The sequence below is a fragment of the Trematomus bernacchii genome, unplaced genomic scaffold (genome assembly GCF_902827165.1).
Source record: "Trematomus bernacchii unplaced genomic scaffold, fTreBer1.1, whole genome shotgun sequence".
Lineage (NCBI taxonomy): Eukaryota > Metazoa > Chordata > Actinopteri > Perciformes > Nototheniidae > Trematomus > Trematomus bernacchii.
The window spans coordinates 2,449,835-2,460,937 of record NW_022987662.1 but is presented as its reverse complement, the minus strand read 5'-3'; the positions used below and the strand labels follow the sequence as shown (position 1 = coordinate 2,460,937).

Below are 11,103 nucleotides of genomic sequence, written 5' to 3'. Positions count from 1 at the left end.
AGCCACAGGACTGGATCACATCATTGTTTTAGAGTTTTTTCTTCTTACTTTGTATCGTCTTTAACTGGAATGCACCATGTACACCAAGACAAAGTCCTCGTACAGTATGTGTAAACCTACTTGGCAATAAACCTGTTTCTATTTGTTTGTCTCTTCATGCTTCACGTGGTGGCATGCTCAGAAGTGGAAAGTATATTAAATCATAAACTGTAATGTGCTGTTGATTTTAAGGTAATTCGACTTCACTTACGCTACTATAATCCTTTATAAAGTAACATGTAATATTAGAAGACAAGATGAGACTTTTTTTAACACGAGTAGGCCAATATATTTCACTAAAATAAGAATAGGGGGAAAATGGAAAACTATTCATGAGCAAATATTGCAGGCTTCAAGGATGGTGATTAAAAGCAGCAGCTCACACCAGGTTGATGAAACAATTATTGTATTATTAATGTATCTATTGCTGTCCTGCTTCTTCAAAAACTGAATTTGAATAAGGGTTATCTCTTATTTTAATAAGACAAACATAGCATGCATTCCTGCAATACACTCTTCATGGCACTGGATGGCACCATTGCACATTAGGATTTAGAAATGTGTTTCGTAATGTCCAGCAGTCGTCGCTAAATCTGCAGTTTTTCTTTGCCAAAAATCAATCCCACAATCCCCACACACCGGCGGTGTATCTTTTGAATGGTTCCAGTCTGAAACGGTCTGCACACACAGAGGAGTTGCTCTTAAGTTTAACCCGTTTTTCACGTTTTGGATTTACACACCTGGGGAGACCTCAAGCGTCTTCACAAAATGAATCGGTTGGTATCTAATTTAGCTGTTTAAATTGTGAAAACAAAGTAGTATTGCTGAAGCCATATGTTCCCTGACTTTGACGGCTAACTAGCCAGCTAGCTTGCATTAGCGGCCCGGCTAGTTACTGTGAACGTCTCCGTGTATCCTTGATAGCAGAGCTATAAGCTAACTACTGTAGTTTAAAGCTAACACGCTAAGCTAACTTTGAGCTAATGGACGTAACAATACGCTCTCCTCCAACCGTCGGATGTCCAATTTGTCGCAAAACATAAAACCTACTACCTAAATTAACATGTTGTGACATTAGTTTTAGCTCACCTAGCTAACTTGTATCGCGTCAGCCAACGCCTTTGTAACTCAAATATAGCGTTTTTGTTTTGTTTATCCCATTTGAATGTTTGCTTTTAGTCTTTTTGAACCTCTTTACTACATGCTCGATCACATGTTGGAGGGGGAGCTAACCTGTTCAGTTATTAGGCCACGGAAAGTAACTGCAACTTTTTCCTCTCACTGTTTGTCCAACAGTGTCTCTTGTTGTGGAAGCTGGTAAGCATCTCTGGTATCAAGAAGTCTTAAAAGGTAAATAAATCAACCTTATGGCTTTCTGCGATCCTGCCTGCATTCTTCTGCTGAAAAGAACATGAAGCAGGTAGGGACATGTGAAAGAGCAATATGTCTTATTGTGTAAACAATTGTGTTCCTCATATCCTGGTGACTGTGAAGTAGAGTTCAGTGGTGTTGTAGAAGTAGAGATTGTAGTGGTGGCTTCATCCCCTATCCTTTCGTTTTAGGTGGATAATATAAATAAGGAAGATTTAGATAAAGAAAGGTGAGTCTCTGATCCACATCTGTTGGATTCATCTAACTATGATCAATCACTCACTCTGTGTCCCACAGATCTACCCTCTCAGTCACTGGATCATTAAAGCACCTTTTCATAAACATTATCACCTTGTCTGTGGCTTTTTACATTTCATGGTTTTATCCATCTATGACAGCTTAGCAACAGGTTCACGTTGACTGTCTTTTTTGGCAGATTTCAAGTCAATTACGGAGTACAGAGCTCAGGAAAAGTGAGAAGACTGTCATCTGGCAAGAGGAAGGGTTGTCCATCGGTGGAGGTGGGCTTAAAGCTGCACCGCAGAACCTCAGATGTAGGCCGTGCCAGTAACCCCGGCATGGCCAACAAAGAAAATGAGCTGACGTGCTCCGATGATGTGCGGGGCATGCTCTTCAACGACAACTGCGGGCTCCCTGTGAACTCCGCAGAGGCCTCCAAGATGGCAGGGGCCAGCTCCAAGTACAGCGATTTAACAGAGGTGAGATCTTAAATCTATGGCTGATAATTGTTTTTGCTTATCTCTCTCCATCTGATACTAACTGAATGCCCTTTGTGCATTGTTTTTCTTTACATTCAGATATCAAAGGACCACGAAGCGATGACTCGAGTCCTTTTTGGAAGGAGCCTCCGACTAAAAGTAGCTCAAACGTTATGGCGAAGAAACGCCAGTGAATTAGTGGCCTACCTAATAAGGTAAAAAACACAAGTGGCAGCTGGCTTTTGTGTTAAATCCTGAATCAAATAACATCTTTAATATGTAATCCTTTGTGGTTTTACAGAATTGAAGACACAGGGGTGCTGCTTGACTGTTTACCTGTCTTAACAAACAAGTGAGTCTCATCTGAATGTTACCATTTTTGCCTTTTACTGATTCAGCTTCCCTTATCGAATGCACACTGCAAAATACAGAACATCTGTGTTAAACAAGATCATGTAGCATAATTGGAACTGCAACAAATGTCCTTCTGTTGTTCTTTTCTCGTCTAAATTGAAAATGATATCGATTATAACAAGCTGAAATGCAATTAGACTAAAGTCAACGTTTAAGATTGTTTCGTTTTTTCCCTCTGTCTGCTCACCTTTTTGAAAATCAGCTCACTAACTGTCTTTCTCTCTTGTGTTTTCTTGTTTCCCGTCAGTCTTCAAACTGAAGCACCATGTTTGTCACTTGGCTGCTGTGTTGACCTCATGCCCCTAGTGAAAGTGATTCTTGCCAGTAAATATGAAGAGTAAGTGTCCCTGTGACTTAAAACCTGTTTATTATGACCTGGAAACGTTTGCTAGATATCTTTTTTTAAATTGTAATTTGACAAACTTGTCGGCTTTAATTGTATTTGTTTTGTTTTATTAACAGAAACATAATGGTGGGTTTACACTGGGTTCAATCCGTCATCAGGAAATGGTGGCCAGAACTCAAGAATGAGAAGAGACTGCGGGACAGTTCAGAAGACAGGTGGGCTATGCATGCTTAAAAACAACCAAGACACACAGATACTTTCAATCTTAAGCCTAACATTTCTCGTTTTTGATACTATCCAAATGTTTTATTATGATTAAAACTACAAAGTAAATGCTGCAAACTAGCACAGTGGAAACTGAGCACAAGAAACTTACATGAACAAGTCAGCTGGCTTAATAAAATAAACAACTTTCTTCAGTGTTTCTTCGAAAAGACAAATGGCAATAACCTCCACATAGGATACTATATTTATTTTTAAGAAGCAGACTCGATATATCTTCCGTAATAATATAATACTTTGTGTTATTTATTGTTATTTTGCCATTCACTAATCCTGTTACTTCTTAATATTGCATTGGGGTCATGGTGAATATGCATGTTGGGTTTTGTTATTGAAACAAATTACTTTGTCAAAATAGAGTTTACATTCAGCCTCGGGCACATTGCTGTGTCATTTTCAATAGGGAAATTCAAAATGGCACCAAAGATTCCGTTGACCACATTTGTACCAGTGTAGTCATATCCTCCATTATTTGCCTAGTCATTTAAACAACGTGCAGAAAAAAGGTGTTTTCTCAGGGTTCAGTTGGTTATGAACCTCACTAAACCTCACCAAACTGAAATACTGATCATGGTATGAAAATGGGCACAAACACTTTTAGTTATACAGTAGATATTAATGAACTCAAGCATGTGTCTCAAATGTATTTCTCTGGTAAGACCTGAAGCTTTTATGCTGCTGAGTTAAACGTGAGCTTGTGTCCGGAGGTCTTGTAGCAGAGCGTGTGTGTTGGTGTTTCTACATTCACTGACTGATGTCCTGTTTGCACTCTCCACATATTGCATTTGTCATGTGTGTATATTGATTGCAGGAATATTGAAGTCATGAAGCAGCGGCTGAAGGACTTGTGGAAGGAAGGAGCCCGGTCATGTTTGGTTCCAGGATCTACTGGAGAACTGGCAAAGGTGAGAAGGAGGACATTCATATATTACTTATCAGGGATTTTCAGAATAAGGAAGTTCCTGTTAATGATTTGCCTGGACTGGATAAGTTAAATTACATTTAACCATCCCTCAAAACATTTATTCTTTAAATGTTCATTGTCAAGCTTTGCCTGGGTTATCTGCTTGTTCTACTTTCATGCTCAACATGTTTTGAGTTGAACATTGTGTCACAAAGACGCATTCGAGTGCTTCTTCTGTATTTTCCACCCTTTGTTGATTTTGGGTGGACACATCCAACCACTCCCGTTCTAAAAAGAAACACCTCCAGGTCCTCTATAGGCTTCCTGTGTGCTTATGGTTAATAGCATAAGCACATGTAATATGAGTTGAGTTTGTATTGTGGTTCCTTTGGTTCCATATTCACATCCTGCAATTTAATAAAAGGATTTAAAAAGACTTACAGGTTATACAAGTCAATAATTGGTTGCAGAAAGCCACATCCCCTTTTAATAGTCGGTTTTTGGTGTAGATAGTATGTCAATCATATCTTATTTGAATTTGTGCACTGTTAAACTCTCTGTAAAGACAGCTAATGTGTTATCTCCTGTTCTTGTTGTAGGCCATCCAGTCTTATCTATCGCAGCTGCCCTGACCGCTGTTCTCGTAGCACTCTGAGGATGTGACCACTACTGCCGGATCATGTCTGTGTTTTGAACTGATAGTGATGCCAGAGAAATAGATGGGCTTTTTCTGCCACTCACACCCAAACCTTTTTTACTGGGACTGAACTTGACAATTCAGGCAACTCCCTCAGCTAGAGGTGGAGACTCTGAAGAAGGGCTGAGAGCCTTTCTGCAAAACACACACACACGGCAAACGACTGCTTCACATTGAAGTGGACCTTCCTGTGGGGGCATATTTAGTGGACCTCCATGAGACTGGGTGTAACGTCGCTCTATGAAGTGCCTAGCTCGTCGTCTCTCACTACACCACTCTTTGCCATTGAATGCAAATGCACTTGTGGATGTATTGAATGCTCCTGTTTTAATGTTTTTTTTCGCGCCTTGGTTCCTCTGAATCAGGAACTTGAATCGGCAACAGTCTTAAGTTATTAGAGCTCCTCCTGATTTCATTTTTGCCTCTTCATGACATTCGACTGTATGATGCATGATGTAAAAACAAGTGATTCTTTTAATCTTTTAAATAAATTTGATAAAAATCAATAATGTATTCTTTCAGATTCTTTTTAAGGTGATCTGTGTGTGTTTATATATTTAAAAGGTACAATAACAATAGCTCAGACAGATTCGTTTTTCAGAGTTCTTGCGGTCATTAAAAACCTGGAAAAGTCATGGAAATTCAAAATGCTAATTCCAGGCCCTGGAAAAGTTATGGAAAACAATATTGTTCCCAAAGTTTTGGAAAAGTCATGGAAATGTAACTAAAGTTGCATCAAATATAATTTATATTTGATCTAATCGCCGAAATAGTAATACTATAATGATAATAAATACTGTATCGTATAGTAATGAAACGTAAAATGGCATTTAACTGACGCGGTATTTCGCTGGTGAGAGATTTGAGTTGCTTTAGCGTGTAGAAGCTAGTAAGCCTACTATTTGATTTGTTTTAGATAGGCACAACATGTTTCATATGCAGACCTTATTTTCCTGTTCCATGTTAAAATAAACCATTTTCAGTGGTACCGCTGAGAAAGAGTAATTTGTTTGGTCATGGAAAATTAGGTAAAGTTCAAGTTTCATTGGTGAAAAAGTGTATGAACCCTGGTTTTTAATTAGGACATCATTTGGCAAATGAAGCAGTCACTGTGTAAGTAAACAATCGTACACTTTTGGCATAGCTCTTCCCTTGTGATCTTGCTTAATTTGCTTAATAAGTCGTCCACAGTGGCCAAACTAGTTTTTCAGCTTTTCCTGTTTGTAGTTGGTACACTTCTTTTTGTTACAACTTTATCAATCAAAATAAGTTCAGATTTTCTGTTCATCATAAGTGTTTAGCTGTTAATGGATGCACAATCATGAAACTAGTATTAAATGTTCCCATCAGCAAAAACACGTTGGTTTGCTACCCTGGCTCCAAAATGGTGGATTGAGCTCCCCATTGACATCAGGACAGCAGAAAGCTTACACATCTTCCGGCGCAGACTGAAAACTCATCTCTTTCGACTCCACTTCGAGCGATAGAATTACTAACAAAGCACTTATATACTAACAAAGGACTGGCTTATCTAAAGCCTGTTGAGTATCACTTGAAAATGTTTGGCTCTATTAAACCTAATGTACTTATATGATTCTGTTTTCTTCAAGTTTGTATCTTCTTGGTCGAATGCACTTATTGTAAGTCACTTTGGATAAAAGCATCAGCTAAATTAAATGTAATGTAAAAGAAAAAATATATTAGGTTTAATTAAAGAAAACCAACATATTATGACTATTTAGCTGTATATGTGTACGATTAGATCATCATCATCCTTAACTCAATATTTGGTAAATATGTTGTGTTTGATTTAATTTCAAACCCCATATATTGTTTTAATATTAAGGGTTGGACATTCATTTGTTTGCATATTTGTTTGCATTAATATCTACCAAAATCTTCCTTGTCAGTGTTTTGGTTCATTTTCTATAAAGACAAAAACAATGAAATCTTAATGTAAAAATGAAACATATGTTAAGTATGGTTTGCACATGCATTGTCATTTGCTTTATCATTTCATATATATAGAAATTAAATTATATTTCTTTGCAACTAAGGAGTTTTACAGCTGTACTGTATTCGTATAAAAAACAACATTTATGAATCTAAAAAAACAACTGACTACTTTAAATTGTCATCAACAGAGTGTGAACGTCGGTTTGGTCAATAAAGTTGTATTTGAAGTGACGTCATCTTCCGCAGAGAGACAGCTGATGAGCTCGGGTCTCTCGCTCCTTCTGCCAAACTGCTCCTGAATTCATCCAGTTAGACCTCATTTTAATTTGATAAAGACAGTCGACATGTTGCACAGAGACAGAATACCGCTGCTATGGGTTTTCCTCCAGGCTGTGCTCGTCGTGGCGTTGGGTTTCTCTGACATGGAAACGGGGCCTGGTGGTGCAGGTGTTTCGGTCCAACAGCCCAATGGAGATCGGTTCAAAATCGAGGGAAGAGCGGTGGTTCCCGGGGTGAAAACACAAGATTGGGTCTCCTCGGCCAGAATATTCGTGGAAGGTGAAGAGTTCGTGGGCTTTGTGAGGTAAGAAACAGCTTTTAATACACTAACCCCTAGCTAGCCTATTAGCGAGGCTAAGGTATCATTAGCCTCGAAGCTAGCCGGCTAACCGCACGGCAGTTGCTGTCGGCAGATGGCAATTTCTCACCGTGCTAACTAACAGCTTAATATTTGTGAAGGTAACTTGTGCCAACATGGACAACAACACGGTTATTTCATTTTTACCTACCTGTCACTGAATTTAGTTGTTTATTGCATTTTGAGCTCAGCCAGGCCTCATTGTCGCTGTAACCATAACAAACCTTAGCTGCACGAGACACGTCTGTTGATGCAACACTGATGTTATGAAGATATTCAGTTGTGGAAAGTTACTAGGTACATATACTCAAGTACTGTACTCAAGTAGACTTCTGTCAAACGTGTACTTTACTTTAGTCATTGTATTTTATTCTACATAATGCGTCTAACAAGTGACATAATGTAATCTAGATTCTAATGTACTCCACTACATTTTGGAGACAAACATTGTACTTTTAACTCCAATTCATTTATTCAACACCCTTCGTTACTATACATGATATATGATAATATGCAGTACTGTACTGCTAATATACCTAGTATTTTACAAAGTAAATCATTAGTAAATATCACTGTGTGAATACCCCACACAGTACAATCCATGCATTCACAACTTGCAATAAAGTATGTAAGAATCACCAGCAAAAGTGTGTAGGAAAAGTACTCAATTAGCTGGAATTGTATGTGATGTTTCTTCATTAATATGACCGCTGCAATAATGTGTATCTTGCATTTTACTGCACTAGATGTTGTGCACATTTTTACTTTATTTTGTGGGGTTGTTTAATCTACAATAATGCATTTTATATTATACGATCATCGTGTGTGTAACTCTCTTCATGAGTTCAGACAAATATTCCTTTTTTGTGTGCGTTGTGCCGAAGCATTTTCCAGATGATTCAAGAGCTTTTTTAAAAGGGTATTTATTTTAAGAAGTATGAGCTTGTTATGAACTGAATTTATTACATGTGTATCTTGACTAAGTCCAATCTTTGTTACAGAACTGATGGCAGTTTTGCTGTGAATGACGTCCCCTCCGGATCCTATGTTGTGGAAGTTATCACCCCTAACTATAGATTTGAGCCAGTGCGTGTTGACATCACATCAAAAGGCAAAATGAGGTAAGACCTCCCTACAGTGAGAAACCCAAATGAGTTTCATGTTGGCCTGATTATTCGGCTTACTGAATAGAGGAAGCTCTAACCACTGAATTAACCACGAGTCATTTCACAGGGCGCGTCTTGTGAACTACATCAAGACCTCAGAAGTAATCCGCCAGCCATACCCTCTTCAAATCAGAGCAAATGGCCCTCAGACCTATTTCATGAAGAGAGAAACCTGGGGATGGACCGACTTCCTCATGAACCCAATGGTAAGGAAATTGCTTTTGTTTCTCTGAATATGTATGATCTTTACCCTCAGGAGAGATTTACAATATGTCATATTTGTTTAGATTGAGATTAGTGAACGTTTAGATTCATTCAGGAAAGCATGAAGAACACTTTTAATTGTTAACTGTTATGCATATCATTACCTCACCTTAATAGAACCAAACCTTCGCCTGATTACCAAACAGTAACCATTACAAATGCATTAACCAGAAGAAAGATTAACTGTCTAATTCAGTGGAAAAACCAAACTGTGTGTTCCTTAAATCTTCTTATTAGGCATCTTAATTTGTGATTCATTGAGTCTAGGTTGCTCGTGTTTGACTTCAGTTATCTGCATCATTATTCAGTTCATACCATTCTATACATACTGTATAAAAGTGTCAAAGATAATTCCTGATCTTCTGGCTCTCTTGTTTTAATGAATTGTTTCTGTTGCTCCTGCAGGTTATGATGATGGTTCTTCCGCTGCTGATCATCGTTCTACTGCCCAAGGTGGTCAACACTAATGACCCAGAGATGAGAAAGGTAACGAATCCTTAACAGTCTGAAGAGTTCTATCAGAAATATTGGCTGTTTTCTTTTTTTATTACTGCTGAATTTTATTCCATATTTTATTCCATTCTATTTCTATGTAAATGCTGCTATATTTTGTATTATTTTTCAATGTTATTATATTTTTCTTAAAATAGTTCTTTATCTGTGTTTTACATTTTTGTTTTACTTATGTATGCACTATGACATCAAGTCAAACTCCTCGTACGTGTCAACCTACCTGGCAATAAACCTGATTCTGATTTCTCTCCAGTTTATAGGATTCAGGTTTATTAAAATGTATTAATTTTTACTAGTGTAATTTCCTGAAACAAATAGTCAGTTTCCTTCCACGTTAACATATCATTTCGTGATTTTGTGGGGGGGATTATTTGTAATCAGTAAGGCTTTCCGGAGTCTGTCCCCAGCCTTCAGTTCATCATCTACATCTGTGTTCATTTCTCTGCTGTCTTTACAGGAAATGGAGCAGTCCATGAACATGCTGAACCCCAACCCCGAGCTCCCAGACGTCTCCGAGCTCATGACCAAGCTGTTCTCCGGCGGCTCCAAGCCCTCCACTAAGGCAGTAACCAGCAAAGGCACCAGGCCGGCTGTGAAGAGGAGGTAGTACATTAAGTCCTCCTCACTCTGCTTAAAGAAAGAACGAGTTATGCCGTGGAAGCAAGATCTTTAAGTGTCATTTTTTTTTTTTTTTTTTTCCCTCCGGGTCAATTGTACAGTTTCTCTATTATTAGATGTTTTAAGCACATCTTGATTTCTAATATGCTATTGGAGACTGAGAAAAAAAATATGATCTTTTTCATACTGCACTGATAGAAATGTCTGAAACCCTGCAAAGCTGTTTTCCTTCATTTGCTCTATACTTTCTACACGTGGCTCTGCTACTCGCCCATCTTTTCTGTGCTAACCCTCTGGTGTGCTTTTTTTCTCCACTGCTGCTAATTCTACTACCTGAAAGAAATCATATATACAGAGATGTTCATGTTTTAGTTTTTTCCCAGTGATATGACTGAATGAATATTACGTGAATTTTAAGACTAATAAATCCTTATTTAAAAAAAAAAAAGCCTAGATAAATAAATTTGCAATGGTATATAACAACTGTGTTTTTATTTCACACCATCTTTGTTTGAGAGGGAACACATGGCCTTCTTATTTTTTTTTTATTTATGTGTGGCATAATGTATGGTCAGTATTTCCATACTGTACATTACCACTGCTAATGGTTTACTAATTGGAATGTAACGATTGCCAGTTCTAAGGATGAAAGAGCTGTGTGTTTGCTATTAAAAAAAATCGCTATTGTAACTTAACTTTTATTAAAGAGGAAATCCTGGTACTGTGCATTTGTCCTTATTCTACATTAGGTAAAGTCCTTTTGTGCATTGAACCTGTTCAAATAAAGAAACCTAACGATTCCCATTGGATGACCAAAACCAACAATGCTAATCCGTCTCAAAATATTTGTTTCCCCAAGCGCATCTGATACATGAAGACATTTTTAAAAAAAAATATTTAATTTATTAAAACAGGTTGAGACTGTAGTTTTTAGCAAATGCTACTCAAACACGAGAAAATATTATATTTATATGAGACTATTTCCAACTGTTTTGATGCACTATGTACTTACAGCAGCATAATGTTTTTTTATGGGATTTACTTCAAACCAGTTATGGTGTCCATGGTCATTGTAATAAAAACATGTAACCCAGTGAAAAAGAGTGCTTTATTCTTGTGTTTTTTTAAGTGTTTGGACAATGGAAGTTTATGATACAGAGGAATACACTATATTAAG

General features: G+C 37.6%; 2 protein-coding genes across 2 annotated transcripts; both read left to right on the top strand.

Annotated features, from left to right (window-relative positions):
* The first annotated feature begins 601 nt into the window (after positions 1–601).
* katnbl1 (katanin p80 subunit B-like 1) lies at positions 602–5,278 on the top strand. Its single transcript, XM_034135701.1, has 10 exons — positions 602–815; positions 1,336–1,459; positions 1,602–1,639; positions 1,847–2,129; positions 2,229–2,344; positions 2,431–2,481; positions 2,791–2,880; positions 3,006–3,104; positions 3,983–4,076; positions 4,675–5,278. The coding sequence occupies exons 2-10, from the start codon at positions 1,451–1,453 to the stop codon at positions 4,705–4,707; spliced, it is 813 nt and encodes a 270-aa protein (XP_033991592.1). The 5' UTR covers positions 602–815; positions 1,336–1,450; the 3' UTR covers positions 4,708–5,278.
* Positions 5,279–6,934: 1,656 nt separating this feature from the next.
* On the top strand, positions 6,935–10,809 carry emc7 (ER membrane protein complex subunit 7). The gene is made up of 5 exons (XM_034135666.1): positions 6,935–7,311; positions 8,367–8,486; positions 8,599–8,737; positions 9,201–9,281; positions 9,766–10,809. The coding sequence occupies exons 1-5, from the start codon at positions 7,073–7,075 to the stop codon at positions 9,913–9,915; spliced, it is 729 nt and encodes a 242-aa protein (XP_033991557.1). The 5' UTR covers positions 6,935–7,072; the 3' UTR covers positions 9,916–10,809.
* Positions 10,810–11,103: the final 294 nt, after the last annotated feature.